The 17,421-nt window shown below is 46.6% G+C and overlaps 2 protein-coding genes across 2 annotated transcripts in view; one reads left to right on the top strand and one right to left on the bottom strand.

Moving 5' to 3' along the window:
* exoc3l2b (exocyst complex component 3-like 2b) overlaps window positions 1-6,865 on the top strand; it is a 33,401-nt gene extending 26,536 nt beyond the window's left edge. The window contains exons 6-15 of the mRNA XM_015950848.3: window positions 304-422; window positions 2,035-2,149; window positions 2,239-2,349; window positions 2,661-2,761; window positions 3,396-3,512; window positions 3,677-3,812; window positions 4,395-4,517; window positions 4,602-4,757; window positions 4,916-5,037; window positions 5,185-6,865. Coding sequence (XP_015806334.3) covers window positions 304-422; window positions 2,035-2,149; window positions 2,239-2,349; window positions 2,661-2,761; window positions 3,396-3,512; window positions 3,677-3,812; window positions 4,395-4,517; window positions 4,602-4,757; window positions 4,916-5,037; window positions 5,185-5,473 — 1,389 coding nt within the window. The 3' untranslated portion in view covers window positions 5,474-6,865. The remainder of the gene's footprint in view (window positions 1-303; window positions 423-2,034; window positions 2,150-2,238; window positions 2,350-2,660; window positions 2,762-3,395; window positions 3,513-3,676; window positions 3,813-4,394; window positions 4,518-4,601; window positions 4,758-4,915; window positions 5,038-5,184) is intronic.
* A 6,562-nt stretch (window positions 6,866-13,427) lies between these two features.
* The window catches only part of col4a4 (collagen, type IV, alpha 4), a 44,289-nt gene continuing 40,295 nt past the window's right edge, over window positions 13,428-17,421 (bottom strand). Inside the window, exons 44-46 of the mRNA XM_054742378.2 lie at window positions 17,202-17,390; window positions 16,115-16,401; window positions 13,428-15,024 (exon numbers count right to left, since the gene is read on the bottom strand). Of these exons, the coding sequence (XP_054598353.1) occupies window positions 14,788-15,024; window positions 16,115-16,401; window positions 17,202-17,390 (713 nt within the window). The 3' untranslated portion in view covers window positions 13,428-14,787. The remainder of the gene's footprint in view (window positions 15,025-16,114; window positions 16,402-17,201; window positions 17,391-17,421) is intronic.

The following is a 17,421-nucleotide window of genomic DNA, read 5'->3' as shown; positions in this document are numbered from 1 at the left end:
CCCGACTCCGTATAAGCAGAAGAGAATGGATGGATCTGATAAATTATCAGTCAGAATTGATTACATCAGCTAGTTGTAACATCTGGAAAAGGAAACATCAGACCAGCATCAGCAGCTGGTGAAAGTTAACCTTTCAAATCAATCAGAGCTGCTAGCTCTTCCTCTGCTGATGGAGGTGATGACGGTTCATCTTCAGTCAGCTGAACATGGTGCCTCCATGATCTAACACCAGGTTAGCCGTTGGACCTAATGCTGCTGCAGGGTGACTTTACTCCCTAACCTGTGACCTCTGACCTCTACCAGGTGTATGTGGAGAGCTACCACCAGGCTGTGGCGAATCGCCTGAGAGGCATCACGGACCACCAGCTGGAGATCAGTGACATCTACTCTCTACTGGACTGGCTGCACAACATCTACAGCAGGTACCAGCGTCCTCTGGGTCTGCAGGGCCCAAACGGACAGGTCAGAGTCCTGCAGCAGGCCGCACCCCCACAAGGGATTCTCGTAAAAGTTGTTCGAGGAATGAAATTTCACTGATTCGTGCCCAGATTAGGGGTAAGAAAATAAATATAAAATATTTGTTAAGATGAACACCTAATGAGCAAGTCACCCCAAATTAACTTGTTTGGATTAACTATAAATGTGACTAATATGGTCATTAGTTCATTATTTTAGTAGATCTTTTTTTAAGATTTCGTAAATAAATAATCGTCTTAAATCAACAGTTTTTTCCCCGTTTAGCTTAAACGTTTGCTCTGACTTAGAATTAGAATCAGCCTTCACTATTGGCTAGCAGTGGCGGCGCCAGGGGGGTGCTAGGGGGCGCTATAGCTACCCCTGGATTAGTCATTGCACCCCCAAGTAAGTATTCAATTTATTTTTTTTTTACAATTTAATTTTTAGTTAACGTGTGGATGTGATAATATTTAACATACAAAACAAAAATAACCAGTAAATTATCATAGTAAAAATCTAAACCAAAACAGGAAATTGGTGTTAACCTTTGACCTCATTTTCCACCTGTGAACGAGTGAAAGGTAGAGCTAGCTAGTGGTAAAATGGATCGTTTTTGTTGCCCACATTTCCACGGGTTCAGTCAGAAACAAATGAATGTTTGGAAGTGATCTCAGACCCACAAAAACCTACAGATCTGGATGAAGAGAGTCAACCCTCAACCGCTGCAGCAGTCCAGGGTTCTGCCGCTGGAAATGCTAACACTAACGTTAGCTAACCTTGCAACACTATAGACGGTTTTCTGTGTGGCTGTATGTGTTCATGATTTTATGGAAAAGTCAGTGATTGTTCATATGTTTATGATGTGTATTAATGATTAATCATTATTATTATCATAATTGTTTCAGGTGTTGTTGAGGTGTTGTGCACGCATGTGTATCTGCTAGTGTTGAAGGTGTTTAGAGAACAATAGGTACGCACGACCACTTCCTTCATAGCACCCGCAATAAAAAGACTAGCTCCTTCATAGCACCTGCAGAAAAACATTTCTGGAGCCGCCACTATTGGCTAGGCTGGTGTTTCTATGGTAGCCGGTATTTGTGACGTGGCTGCTCTAGAGCCGAGTCCCAGCCATGCCTCCGACACGAAATGACTCGGCCCAGAGCCGCTCTCCTCCTTCACCAGGCCTTCCCTTCTCCTCTCTCTCCTCTGGACAAGACCAGGAAGCCGTGCGCTGTTTAGTTTCTCTGCTCTCCGTGGCTCATTTATTAAACAGGTGTGGGCTGAGTAAGGCTCTGGCTGGGGGTGACTTGCTCTTTAAAAAATATTACTGCCAATCTATCCACGAAGCCCCAGCCACGAGGTTAGATGGGCTTAATTTCAAAGACGCTAAAAAAGTAGAAGAGATGTTGATTAGAATGAAAATAAACGGCCTCGAAACTAAACTGGACAGAAGCGAGTGCCTCGCTGACGATCCTAAAACGATGATGAATAAAACAAAAACAGCGGATTGTGGCCAAATCTTGTGTCGGATCACCAGGATGTATTCAGCGGGCGTGTGTGTGTGTGTGTGTGTTTCAGGGACGTTCTGGGGACAGTTTGCATAACGAGTCCCTTTAGCCGCGCCCCGCTCGGCCCGCTGTTGCCCTCAGAGACCGTGGACCGACTGGAGCTGGACTGTCTGAACTCGGTCCGGGTGAGCGGATCTGACACGCTCCACGCTAACTGATCATCAGAGTGTGCACTGAGCTGTGGTTGACTCAATGTTTGTGCGCTCCTGAGCAGGCAAAGGTGACCACAGAACTGAGCCAGGTTCTGGATGAGGAGGAGAAGAGGTGGATGGAGAATCTGAACGTTGAAGAATACCAAATCAGTCTGGCCAAAAACGTCATACAGGTATCCAGTTTGTGGTCATGACGCAGTTTCCTTGTTTCCTGAGTTTGTTCTTGAGCTGCTTTCAAGCACAAACCGTCATGTCTGATTGACTGCTGCCCCCTCGTGGCCAGTTAGCCTAATTACTGCAAAGGTTTTGTCAAACTTTTATGACAAACAGAAAATTCAAAGAGAATGAAAACATTCATTATTGTCCCTCAGTTTGAAAATGCATCAGCTCTTCATGAAAACTCAGTAAACAAACCCACGTTGTGCTCTGATGTCCGTCAGAACCTCTTCAGATTAAAGACCTGCTGACTTTGTGTTTGGCTCAGAGGTTGCAGGTGGACCTGGAGCGCTCCGCCTCCATCAACAGGTCGTTGGGCTCCAGAGTGGCTCAGTGCAGCCTGAACGGACTGGCTGACTTCCTGTACAGGTCCGGTACCTCCAGAACCAAATATCAGACACTACCTCACATATCTCAGCTGGGTCTTTCACATGATGATGTCATCACAACATTTAGTTTAATTTAAAGTGACCAAAGGGTTCAGAGGTCACCTGGATGAGCCTCCAGCTGCCTGAACAACAGCTTTTCGATATCTAAGCACGTGAGAGGTAGACGGGGGGCCGTGCGTATTTTATACGCTCGAATTAAAATAAAAATAAAATGCCGAATAAATAATGTTTCTATAATTAGAACACAAAATACAATATTTCAATCATACATAAACAATAAATAAAATATATTATAAATATGACGTTTCGTTAAAAACAGTATAAATTATTTGAATGAAATGATAATTAAAATAAAATTGATTGCATTAAAATAAAACAAAAAACTAAAGTTAAAAACATCTTAAATAGAATTAAATTGGAACATGAAACATTCATTATAAATGTTTACTTTTCTATGAATTTGTTAAAATGTTTTTATTAGAATAATTAAAAAATGTGACTGAATGTTTTTACCGGATGAACCTGATTGGACCAACCTGTGCTGAGGATCAGAACTCACCTCTGTTTGAGTGGACCTTCATGTTGACCAGAACCGCTGATCCGGTTTGTTGCAGCTTCCAGAGGAAGGTTGAGATGTTCCACGAAGGGATGCAGAGCGGCATGTTTGGAGAAAGCGAGGATGGCTACACGGCCAGAACCATCGCCATGGTCAACTGCTGTCCCCCGTTTAGGTAGGAACAGAGACGGGTCGGACCCTCTGGGAAGCCAGTCCGAGCCCCTCCTTCAGAACCTTAAACAGCTGTGGGACAAAGGTGCTTTAAGGTGGATTTGTGGTCAGCCGTAGACCACATCTCACTAACTGTGTGTGTGTGTGTGTGTGCGTGTGTGTGTGTAGAGGTTTTGTGCAGCGCTGTGCTCAGTGTGACCCGTCCGTCAGCGAGGACTCTCTGAAGCGGGCCAACAGGTCTCTGGACCTCATCGTCCAGCAGGGTGTCAGAGTTCTGTCAGAGAGACTCTACCTGCACATCAGGGTAACACACACACACACACACACACACACACACGCACACACACACGCACACACACACACACACACACACACACGCACACACGCACACCAACACCCACACACACCCACGCACGCACACACACACACAAACACAAACACACACACACACACACACACACACACACGCACACACACACACGCGCACGCACGCACGCGCACGCACGCACGCGCGCACACACACACACACTCCTGTTTGTGCAGCATGAAGATCATCTGAAGTAATTTAATTTATTGACGGAATCTTTGATGAAACCATCAGAACCAGTCGGGTGTAAACAGAACAACGTTTCTTTTTTGCATGTGTGTGTGTGTGTGTGTGTGTGTGTGTGTGTGTTAGAGAGAGAATGAGTGTGTCAGCTTTGACCTGATGGTTCCTTCATAGCAGCATTCTGCCTTGAAACGGTTCCTGCTTGAGTCCTTTAACCTGACAGGCAAAACCCAGGGCAAAGTGTGAGCAGATCTCTGGCTCTCAAGGATCTGCTGGTGTTTGGGTTGGACCACATTCAGTCCGTAACCCCTCCCCTCTGGTTTCTGAACACTGCAGATGTTTTTTGAGCGTCTGGTGAAGAGGAAGTGGCTGAGTAACACAGAACCCTACGAGCAGATCGAAGCCCTCATCAAGGAGGACTTCAAGAAGTATTGCAGGATGGACAGTCCTCCTTATCAGGTACATTCTCACCTGGTCCAGGTAGGGTCAGCTGATGCAGATACACTCACCTGGCCCCGCCCTCTGTGTGTCTGTGATCTCCAGTTCCTGGTGGCTGAAGTCCACCGGCGGGTGGTGATGGAGTACCTCCGCTCCGTCATGAGGGGCAGGATCATCTGCACCTCCATGAAGATGAGGAAGAGGATGGCTGGTCGGCTCAGAGATGAAGGCAAACAGATCAAAATCCTCTTTAAAGACCTGGTTAGTTCCTAAATGTTCTACATGTCCTCCCGTCCTCGGTTTCAAATGTTCGAAAGAGACAGAAAACCAGGAAGCAGCGGAACCGCCGTCCGCGGTGCCTTCAGGCTCCTCACATATGTTTGATTTAAACTTGAAAGCTGATTTTCTTTATGCTGCAGGAGTCTCCGTCCAGCTGGTTGGACAGCGCCCTGTCTCGTATCTCAGAGATCATCCAACTGGAGGACGTCCCGTCCATTCAGATGGAGGTCGGAGTTCTGGTCCAAGAGTTCCCGGACATCAGGTACGCAGCAACGAAACGTAGACGAGTCAGGCAGAACAAAGCGATGGAAGACTGGAGTATGGGTGTGTTCGTCTGAGACTGAACGTCCGGATAACTGGATAAAACTCTGCCCTTTAACCCCTCCCCCACAAATACCCTTGTGTTCAGGAAGAAGCACGTGTCAGCCATCTTGAACATCCGAGGAATGACTCGACAGACGGAGCGCCAGGAGATTCTGAACATTGTCAAAGATATTGAGAGCAGCGACGCCGGCCCGAGTCCCCTGTCCCGGGACCGGGCCCTCTTTGCGGAGGTACCGGTCACGTCGGAGGTCCACTGCCTGAACGTGGGACTGAGCCGGATCGCCCTCACGGCCTCGTCCTGCCTCTCTGCTTTCAGACCTCGCAGACGCAAAACCCGAACGCCGGTTCAGGAGAACCCAGAGGATGTTCTGTAATTGAGCCCAAACTCAATTTGAGAAGCAGAACTTTTTTACTTAAATTGTTCATTATTGGATGGAACCAGAACTCAGAGCGTTATAGAAAAAAGCAGGTCTGGTCGGACCCTTCTGGTTCGTTTGAAGTGCAACCCGTTTAGCCCGGCTCAAACTTGAGCTCCTCTCGATCCTGCCGATTCTTTTCACAGCGAATGAACAGTTCTTCAGTCCTTTTCACTGGATGAGCTCTTTAAATAATCTTAGAGTAGAGAATGAATCCAGAATAGCTCTCTGACAGGGGGAGGGGCTTGTTGGTAGAGGAGGAGTTTGTTGATGAGAAGGAGGCGGAGTCTCCTTTAAGAATGGAGACTCCAAACCTGATTTGGTTCCTCGTGTTTGATTCCCATTCCTGATAAACTGAAGGTCCATTGATCCGGTTTCAGGCTCAACAGAACCATTTTAATCCGATTCCGATCCAACGCTCCAGCAGGAACTTAATACAAACCACGACCATGTCTCAATCCCAGCTGTGGAAGCCGGACCGAGAGCCTGTAGCAGGAGGACCGGTGAGATCTTTGGAATCTGGGATTTATGGAGCAGTTTCAAGATTTACTGAGACTTAATCTAAAGGTACTTTTAGAGTTCAGAGTATTTAAATCTGATAATGTTTGGAACTTTTATTCATCTTGATCTGTAAAGTAAATGTACCACAGACCGTCTGGTGTTGGTCGACCTTGCAGAGATGATCAAAGGGAGTCTAACTCTAGGTATTTAACAGACGCTCCGCTTTAAAGCCATGCAGCATTTTAGACGTGTTCACATTTTATTTCTTACAATTTTAAATTTCAGATGATTTTCTTTCAAATGTTTTAAGTCTTGGTCAGAACACGCAGATTTTATGAATAAAAGCTGAAAGCAGGAAACGATGCAGGATGGAGATGGTTTTATCCTAAAGGACGCCGGTCCTGTAATCACGAGAGACTTGGAATTGAGTCGATTGACTTGAAAACACACGGAGTGAAGATGAAAATAATCATTTCTGGGAAGTAAAACAATTTTATTCTGATAAAGACTTGATTCTGTCAGATGAACTCACCTGTTAACAGCTGACTAGTAATTAATTCTAATTATTCTGTAATGAAATTACAGATTTAGTCAAATGATTGTCTCTAAAGTTTAAGGCTTGTTTTTGGGACCGACATGTGACTTGATCTCACTTGTGAGGCTCCTGCCTGTTTTGCTGTTTGATCTGTCTGAATGACATTTCTAATGAAACTTTTCAACCAGAGATTAACCCACTAAGGATCAGATGTTTGTTTAATTTGCTGTTTAGAGCTGTAGGCCGTGTGGACATCTGCTAAGATCTGCATCAGGTGATGTATGGTAATAATAATAAACTTCATTTCATTGAAATGTGTCTGGACTTGTGGAAAATTAAGTTCTCAAAATGTAAGTTTACTTTCTAGAGTCCTAAAACCCCCCAAGAGGCTTTACAACACATTTATTCACTCACCCATTCACCCCCAAACACACTGGTGGTGATGAGCGATTGTGGCCACACAGGCACCGCCGGCCCCTCCTTCAGCAGGTGGTGTCAAGGACACAATGGGTGTTTCTCAATGTCAAGGCACCTGGCCTTCAGTGGCGTGTCCAGATCTTTTAAAATGGGGTGGCCCAGGTGAGGCATAACTTTGTGCATGGGTGGCACCAATGGTTATGCTTTTTTGTTTTACCCCCAAGCCTTTTGTGGACAATGAAAAGCCTATTTAAAGGCAAATTAGTGTGGTGGCACCTGGGGTGGCCAATCAGATTCCAAGGGTGGCGTGTGCTACCCCAGCCCACTCCCTGGACACGCCCCTGCTGGCCTTGAGAGGAGACTGGCTGCAACCCTAAAACATCACGATAGGACAGGTGTGGTTAATTCGGGGTTGCCAACTTTTGAGCATTCCAAAGAGTGAGATGGGGTTGGGAGCGAACACTTTGCCGACCGTTTGGGGGTTTGGGGTGGGGGTGGGGGGTGGGGGGGATTAATATTGAGACTTTTTGTGTTCTAGAGAATTCTTACTTTTTTCTCAGAATTATGAGTTTTTTTTTCTTCTCAGACTTCTGACTTTTAATCTCGGAATTCTGACAGGGAATTCTGGGAAAAAAGTCAAAATTCTTTCTTCTTTTTTTTTCCAGTGGCCCTAATCCTCTTCTGTACATCTGACTTCACAGAGGGAACTGACCTTTGTTTAATACAAATTTTCTTTTCGTGAGGAAAATTTAACATCCAACTCTCCTGAACTTTTTCACACTCTGTCTGTCTGTCTGTCAGCAGTAAAGAGTTACAGCTACATGTCACACAGGAACTTAAGTATAATTAATGTAAATGTTTTAAATTCCATCGGGGGGGATACCATGTCTTTCATAATATTACCAGTTATTATTTCCTGCCAAGAAAAAAAAATCTATCATGTTAAGCTAACTTCTTGATGTAGTTGCATCCACTAAACAGGATTATGTTCATGTGTTCATCAGCATGAAGTTATTGAAGTTATCAAAGCTAACTTGTCTGGAATCAGTTTTACTGTAAGTGTGTGTGCTGCTGTAATGAGTGGATGTCCCCACTGTGGGACTAATAACATTTACTCTATTCTATTATATTCGTTCATAACAGCCAGTAGGGAAAAAAAAACGTTTGAGGAATTTTGGCCTTTCCAGGCTTCCGTACAAATAACCTGGTTATGGACGGTGTAAGTTACTTCAAAACCGTAATGCATTATTTATTACTTCTTACCCTCATTTCAAAGTAATTCATTACATTACAATATTACTGATTTTAAAATGTAAGGCATTACACTACTTTAGCATTACTTTAAGTTACTTTCACCAAAACAACTTCAATATGAATCTGGTAATGTGACGCTCAGTGAGCTCATGACATGTGGAAGGTGATGTGGTGTCTGAGCTAGGATTGGTGTTAAAAACAGTCAGATATAATAACAGTGCTTTAAAATGATTGTTTATTAAATAAAAGCAACAACAATCTGTACTCTCAGCACGCTGCCATCTTATATTAACTGAGCAGGGAGTGAGGTGGTGGGGGCTCCAAGCCTATATTTGCCTTGGTCCCCAAATGCCTTGATACGGCCCTGGATGTGGGACTGACTTCTGGGGTGATCTGATTCTATCACATGTATAAATATTAAATGCTTATATATTACTGCTTTTCACAGGTAAAAATGTGTATTGGGGATGAATCTACCTACTTTTTTTTCTTGATTTTATCTGAATAACTTCCTGTCCTTTCTCTCTCTAACCTTCCTGCATGCTGCATGTTCTCTCCATCTTCCAGAAAAACTGTTTCCTAGATTTCCTACTTTCTAACTAATCAGCCAAAGGGATCTACCAAACGCAAAAAAATGAATAAATAAATGAAAAAAAAAGCTTAATAAGCGCTTCACTCCAGCAGCAATGAGTTGAAATCACCGGGGCACAGTTTAAGAGTAATGTCTTCCTGCGGTGTCCGTGTTGGAGCACGGGGTTGGTTAGCGTTCCTCCCATAGATATGTATATAAACACGTGTTTATATAACCATAGATATGTATATAAACCATCAACATATACATATATGGACAATGGGTTTCCATAGGCTCCAATAACACGTTTTTCAAGATAAATGGGAGGTGGCCACCACCGCCATTTTGACCGTGTCACAGGTTCCGTCAAGCCCAGACAATTCCACTAAAGGGAAGAGAGGTTTAGCTGAGGGTGGGGCTGTAAGGCTGGGATCAACTGACGACACCCGGTCAAACTAGCTACAAGCTAACCTGAAGCTAACCCAAAGCTAACGCGGAGGTGGGAGCTAAGCTAACGGAGGTAGCAACCTAGCTACAATCGGAGTTAACTGCACAACACCAGAGCTTCTGAGTCAGAGATACGCCGGGCTGACCGCTGGGTAAAACCGGGTGGAACACAGAGGTCTCCCGAGAGCTCCACGAGCCGGCAGCCGCACTGCAGACAAGCGCCGCTGCGATCTGAGATGCGCAGAGCTGCCGCTGGGGAGAACCTGGTGGAAAGGTTTCCATCCCAGAGCTCCACAAGCCGTCAGCCCGCGAGCTGCGATCAGACAGAGATGTGCCGAGCTGCGGGGAGGGGAGAACGGGTGGAAAACATCGGTCTCCCGAGAGCTCCACAAGCCGATAGTGGGAACCCAGCTCCACCAACATGTTATATTTCAACCCATTTTCTAAAGTGCAGCATTATGTTAAATGCACTGGGTTTTACCCTATTACATTTAAATTTCATGGGTAAACAGTACATGTTAAAATCTAAGCTCAGCTCGGCAGTGACCTAAAATACATAAATATAATTTTACTTACCGAAAAAAATGAAGTGGAGACTCCTTGGATGCTCTATTAATGCAATTAATGCCACAGCAGGTCATTTTGTCCAACAATTGCACAAATAATATCCAAAAAAGAACGCACAAACGCTACAACTAATGGTCTAAGTTGAGAGACTGAAACTGACGGAACAGTTTCCAAGCCAGACCGAGGCTCTACTGAGGCCTTTCCACGGAGCTAGCTCTGTGGTCACGTGGGTCTGATGCTCATTAATTATACAGAATTTTAGGCTTTTAATACACTTAAACAGAAGAGTGAGAAAAAAATTCACCCCCCTCAGAGTTGTCATGAGTGTAAACTAGATCATTTAAACCTAAAACATGTTTTGGTACCAGGCTGTAAACATGTTTATTTCTGCTGTGAAATTGGTATTTTTAACATGGGAGTCAATGAGGATTTGCTCGCTTCTGACACCAGCCCCTAGTGGATGAGGGTGGAACTGCAATTTATTTCACTTCCGCATTGGACTCAATTTCTGTCCCGCATTGTGGGGGCTTGATGAACACGTGTATATATATATAACCATAGATATGTAAATAAATACGTGTATCAATGGTTTCTCCTACATCCGTCACAGCGGTGGGTGGGGTTTGAGTGACTTCCGGGGAGGTTTGTTAAGATGAACGGCTCTCCACAGGGACTCGATCGGCTCTCATCATTTACTTTGAAAACCCGTTCAAAAGATTCGTTCATGAACGTCACATCACTGAGCGTATGAAGAGGGTCAAATGCGTGTGTCTCATGCTCAGTGCGTGAGAGTTGGCTGTTTTATCATGCTATGCTAACATCCTGTAGCGCGTTAGCTGCCCTTACCACTGACGAGGGCAAAGCCTTTGCAAAGCCTTTAAATGATTATTGAACGAAATAAAAACTTCGATTTTTGATGCAGTTTATTTGAGAGTCGATTTTCCAAAGACAAACAGTTTCTGAACATTAGCAAAAAGTTTCTACAGAGAAAGGAAACAGTAACTCCTCACCGGTCTGGGCGTTAAAACAATGGGATCTTTTTTAAATTAAAATGTTTTAAAAGATTTTAAAAATGCACCTGACAGATTTTATACTTTAGGTCACATGAAATAAACCTTAATTTTCTACACATTAGCGTTAGCTTCACAACCTGAGAAACTGTCAAGCGTTTAACTGATGCTGCTTTAGGTGGAGGATGTAGGTGAGGCTGCACCTAGTGAGTTAGTTGCACTGTAGCCTTGCAGCAAGTAAGTTGCAGGTTTGAATCCCAGGGCAGCCCTTTTGCAAAGGATTAGCATGTCCTCCCCATTCATCTTTGGTTCTTGGTTGCCTCCCACACAAAAACAAGCATGTGGGGTTTATCTGTTTTTCTTTGGATGTAAGCATTTGCTACAGGAATAAACAATCATCTTATTACCAAAATCAGACTAAAATAGCACCAGGAGTCATTTCAGGCTAAATAAATACTATGACATTTACAGAAAAAATATAAAACAGTTGAGTTCAAACATATTTACAAATCACTAAATAACCCAGAACCAGGACTAGAAATAGAACCAGAGAGAAGGAGGGACCCTTCATTCCTTCAAATGTCATTTTTGCCTGCAGGGGTGGGGTGGGGGGTGGGGGGGTGGGGGGTGGGGGGGGGGCATGTAGAGGGTGGAGCTTCGTGTAGTAGGAGGGGCTCCATGTAGAGGGAGGAGCTCCGTGTAGAGGGTGGAGCTTTGTGTAGAGGGAGGAGTTCCATAAAGAGGGAGAAGTTCCATATAGAGGGTGGAGCTTCATCTAAAGAAGTGATCCCCTAAGTGTAGAGCTGCCGCTAGGGGGTGCGGGAGGTGGAAAGTCTAATGGCTACGGGAGCTACGGCCAACGGGTGCAGAAGAGCGCATGCAGGAGTGAGTGATTTTAAAAATGTGGCTGAAATAGCACCTTACGACATTCAGTGACAAAAGCATCCTCCGCTCAGCCTTTCACGGAGCTGCGGTGGTGATTCAGAGTGCTCAGAACTCCTCTGCGCCGTCAGAACATTTAAGCAGGTGCTGGATGCAGAGATAATCCATGGCTAGCCTACTGCGTGATTAAAGCACATTTAAGTGATTTTAAAACAATCGAATTTCTCTAAATTGAAATAGAAAATTGAAATAGAAATTGCCTCTCCCTGGGCTGCCACCTTACAGTGGTGGTGGGGTTTGAGTGACCCAATGATTCTAGGAGCTAAATTGTCTGAGGCTTTCTGCCTCTGGTAGGGTCACCCATGGCCAACAGGTCCTAGGTGAGGGATCAGACAAACAGCAGCTCCAAGACCTCTTATGATGAATGGAAACCGTGTTCCCTCGCCGGGACGTGGGCCACCGGGGCCCCCCTCTGGAGCCAGGCCTGAAGGTGGGGCACGTTGGCGAGCGCCTGGTGGCCGGGCTTTCACCCATGGAGCCCGGCCAGGCACAGCCCGAAGAGGAAACGTGGGTCCCCCTTCCCATGGGCTCACCACTAGTGGGAGGGGCCAAAGTGGTCGGGTGCAGTGTGTGACGGGTGGTAGTCGAGGGCGGGGACCTTGGCGGTCTGATCGTCGGCTACAGAAGCTGGCTCTTGGCACATGGAATGTCACCTCTCTGGTGGGGAAGGAGCCCGAGTTGGTGTGTGAGGTTGAGAGCTTCCGACTAGATATAGTCGGACTCACCTCAACGCATGGCTCTGGATCTGGAACCAGTTTCCTTGAGAGGGGTTGGACTTTCTATCACTCTGGAGCTGCTCCCACTGAGAGGCGCCGAGCAGGGGCGGGCATACTAGTTGCCCCCCATCTTGGTGCCTGTACGTTGGGGTTTACCCCGGTGAATGAGAGGGTAGCCTCCCTCCGCCTACGTGTGGGGGGACGGGTTCTGACTGTGGTCTGTGCTCATGCACCAAACTACAGTTCAGACTACCCACCCTTTTTGGAGACCTTGGAGGGGGTGCTGGAGAGCGCTCCTTCCGGTGACTCCCTCGTTCTGCTGGGGGACTTTAACGCCCACGTGGGCAACGACAGTGAGAGCTGGAGAGGTGTGGTTGGGAGGAACGGCCCCCCCTGATCTGAATTTGAGTGGTGTTTTGTTATTGGACTTCTGTGCCAGTCATGGATTGTCCATAATGAACACCATGTTCAGACATAAAGGTGTCCATATGTGCTCTTGGCACCAGGATACCTTAGGCCGCAGCTCGATGATCGACTTTGTTGTTGTTTCATCTGACCTGCGGCCGCATGTCTTGGACACTCGGGTGAAGAGAGGGGCGGAGCTGTCAACTGACCACTACCTGGTGGTGAGTTGGCTGAGATGGTGGGGGAGGATAGGGAAAACTGGAGCGTGAGATCAACAGGAGGATTGGTGCTGCATCTGCAGTGATGCGGGCGTTGTACCGGTCTGTCAGAGAGAGCTGAGCCAGAAGGAGAAGCTCTCGATTTACCGGTCGATCTACGTTCCTACCCTCACCTATGCTCATGAGCTTTGGGTAGTGACCGAAAGAACGAGATTGCGGATACTAGCGGCCGAAATGAGTTTTCTGAGTGAGTGGCTGGGCTCTCCCGTAGAGATAGGGTGAGAAGCTTGGTCATTCGGGGGGGGGGGGGGGGGGGGGGGGGGGGGGGCGGCTCGGAGTAGACCCGCTGCTCCTCCACATCGAGAAGAGCCAGTTGAGGTGGCTCAGGCATCTGGTCAGGATGCCTCCTGGATGCCTCCCTGGTGAGGTTTTCCGGGCACGTCCAACCGGAAGGAGACCTAAAGGTAGACCCAGGACACGGTGGAGGGACTATGTCTCTCACCTGGCCAGGGAACGCCTTGGGATTCCCCCGGAGGAGCTGGCCCAAGTAGCTGGGAAGAGGGAAGTCTGGGCCTCTCGACTTAGGCTGCTGCCCCCGCAACCCGACTCCGGATAATTGGATGAAAATGGATGGATGGATGGAAATAGAAGCTTCTATTTAGAGATCATGAAAACAGAGCGATCTCCCCAGTTATGAACCTCACCCCCAGGATCGCTTGTTAGTCCATGTGGCAGTGGAGCGCAGCTTCAGCCAGAACATTCAAACAGCCATGAGCCTGTCTGAGGCTAAATCCAGAACTTCATCATGACTCCAGGCTCTGCAGCATGCCCCATTAGAGATCTCTGATTACGCTCAAGCAGGTGGCCAGTTCAGGTTTACATCAGAGCAGAAGCAAGGAGAGAGAGGGGTTCTGGCTACAGGTTAAATGCTCCTACTTTAAGATAAACCCTTTAACTGTATTGTTTATGTGTTACCCGGGCACTCTACATATTAATTAAAAATGTAATCAAAGGAAATTGTAATGCTATTGAATGTTTATTAATTACTATTTCAAAAATGAAAGTGTCGGGGAAAAAGGTCCGTCATATTTTTTTTAATCCTGTTAAATTCACTGCAAAGGATTTGCAACCAAGTATTGAAATGTATAAGTTTGATTGATGGTTCTTATTCTGTCCCATTACTTTTGGTCCCTTAACACGTAGGAGGCACAAATGCAAACTGTTGTAGTTCCTACACCGTTCACCTGATTTGGATGTAAAGACCCCCAAATAAAAGCTGACAGTCTGCAGTTAAAGCACATCTTGTTCGTTTCATTTGATATCCATTGTGGTGGTGTATAGAGCCAAAAATGTTAGCATTGTGTCGATGTCCCAATATTTATGGACCTGACTGTATATATAGCCCCATAGCCACGCCCTGGTGTGGGGGCTGAGAGGTGCTTCGACATGGTCGGGACATAGAAGGGGGTGTGCGGCTAAATAAGTTTGGGAGCCTCTGATCTAGAGGGAGGAACTCCGTGTAGGGGGTGGAGCTCCATATAGGGGTGGAGCTCCATGTAGGGGGTGGAGCTCCATATAGGGGAGGAGCTCCATGTAGGGGGTGGAGCTCCATATAGGGGAGGAGCTCCATGTAGGGGGTGGAGCTCCATATAGGGGTAGGAGCTCCATGTAGAGGGTGTATCGGCACTGTCACAGCCTGATGCAGACACTGCACCTTGCGACATGGTTGCTCTGGTCCTGGACGTCGCTCAGAGTGCTGGAGGAGTTGCTGAGGGTGGTCAACCAGAAGCTGTAGACGTTGGCAAAGAAGTGGCAGGTTCCTCGAGCACCTTGACACTCCACAAAGGGCTGAGCTCTGAACTGGGATAGGCAGCTACCTGGTGATGTCAGAGAGTGGCCTCCGCCTTCATCCCCTCCACCTGTATACTGTCAATCACACACACAGGAAATGACATCATCACCAGCTGCACAGGGAGCCTAAATCACAGCCCTGCTTCCGGTCCATGAGGCCCCTTCTGCCAAAAGAAAAGAATAGAAGTCTATGTATCCATAAAATTTAATTTCTGAACCCATTTAGCGCGTGCCATGGATTTCACATGTGACGTTCATGAATCTGGCCATGTGGAAAGTGGCAGACATGATGGAGGAGAGATTCTGCTGTGACATCATGAATGCAACCTCTGATTTGTCTTTTTAATTTCCAGTTTTAACAAGCTAAGAAGTCTCAAATTACAATATCATTCATTTATCATTTAAATCGAAATACAACTAATGTATAATGCAGGGCGAAGGCAAAGCGGACCAGCCCCGTTCACTTACGTTCTGTTCTTTATGTTTTTGGTCGGGGGACCCATGAGCCGACCGGAAGGGGAGGTGGCTTTGGTTCCTTGTTGTAGATGTAAAGTTTAAGTTTGGTATCAGTTACTGAACGATTAATCTTGCAAATCCCACCAACAGTTCATCGTTTCTCTCCACGCAAAGCTTTTCTTTCCCGGACCTGGAATACTTTGGACAAATAAATATTTTTGAATGTTCCAGAGACATGTCCAGCGGGAATACCGTGCTTCCAGTCAGTGTGAAGAGCTCGATAACACGTTTGTCCTAAAGAATGGGTTCAGCGTGCTGTGCCCCACCGTGCTAATGGAGTGCCTAAAATAACCACGAAAGCTCTGGCTGGACTGGAGGGGGTCACTGGATAAAGGCTGCTGTAGTTTATAAATAAAGAAGGAATTTTTTTTATTTTTTAACTAAACTTTTCCCGCTGGGAGCAACAATTCTGGACATCAGACCTCGTTAAACCAAAAACAAAGTCTAATCGACCCAAAAAGATTTTTCTGAAAAAGCGGATTCCAACAATATTCTGAATCCTAAAGGATCCCACGATCCTTAACGCTCAAGTCACACTCATGAACAGAAAATTCCAGGATTTCCTCCTAAGTGTTCCAGGTCTTTACATAAACCCACTGAACTTGGACCCTCACAAGTTCTGAGAAGGTCTAGTTGTTCTGGCTCTCACCATCAAAAAGGAGTACCCCTGCCAGATGCTGGTCCAGTTCTCGGGGCACTCTGGAGGCCGTTTGGAGTTGGGGTCATGCAGGGCCACCGCTGAGGCAGGTGCTTCACACACCACACAGCGGCTGATGTGGTTTCTGATGATGTTTCCATCAAAAGGTCTGTTGGGAGCCTTTTCCATCGTGGAGAGCCAGTAGGTCTTATCGTTTCGAGACGCGTAGTGGCAGCCACTCACACCGCAGACAGAGAATGGCATGGTGTAGAACATAGGCACACAAGAACCGGCCTGACCTGGAAACATCCCAAAAAAAGACTAATGACTTCAGACGCAGTCAGCAGACTAGCAGGTTCAGATCCAGAACCAGGTCCTGGTTTAATATGACTGGACTTCTCTGTAGTGCACCCTTTCCTAGCCAGGCCAGCCGTGCTGATGCTTCCTAATGGGAAGCAAAGGGCCTCCCAAAAATCCCCACCCCTGAGAATTCTAATAGAGCCAATCAGCGCTGAGCACCATACGTCACACACCGTTTCCCATAAACAACAAAGATGGCGTCTGAAGCAGAGTTCGCTGCGGCTCTTTCCTCGGTTCTAAATGACTCGGACATGTCTCTTGAACCTGGATAAGAGAAAAGCCTTTCTTCTAAAGCTGGGGTATTCAACTCCGGGCTGGGATGGCCGGTATCAGCGCATTTTAGTTTTAACTCTGGTCCAACACACCTGAGTTCAATCAGCAGGTGATTAACAGGCTGCTGCAGAGCCTGATGAGCTGCTGCACCGATGATTCAACCACTGAATCAAGTGTGTTGGAGCAGAGAAACCCCTAAAACGTGCTGGATACCGGCCCTCCAGGAGCGAAATTGAATACCCCGGTTCAAAAGAAAGACGTTTGTGCCGTCGCCAGATGCCATCTTTCACTACAGCTGAAAAAACTACAGCGCCGCGCAATAGTCGTCATTTCTGCCTTTTGTCTGATTGGTTATTTTTGAGCTGGCTAGTCCCGCCCCTCACGGTGCTCTCTGCCTCTAAGTATCCAGACTCGCCGTCTGTGTAGAATAGACAGCGGGCGAGTGACAGGCCAGGCCAGCCCTTACCAAGGTCCTGAGGGTGTGCCCTCTCCTGACCTTCCAGGTAGAGCAGACTGTACCCTCTCCACAAAGGCGTCATGTTTTCTGGACATTGCGGAACCACATTAGACTGGCTGTGTTTCACTAACAGATGACCAAGTTTCAGCTTCTCAGATGGTCCACAAGGACCTGGATCGCCCACGTCACCAGGTGCACCTACAACATAGACACCATGTGACAGGAAGTG

Source organism: Nothobranchius furzeri, chromosome 13, assembly GCF_043380555.1.
Source record: "Nothobranchius furzeri strain GRZ-AD chromosome 13, NfurGRZ-RIMD1, whole genome shotgun sequence".
NCBI lineage: Eukaryota > Metazoa > Chordata > Actinopteri > Cyprinodontiformes > Nothobranchiidae > Nothobranchius > Nothobranchius furzeri.
This window is presented reverse-complemented; position numbering and strand designations above follow the sequence as displayed.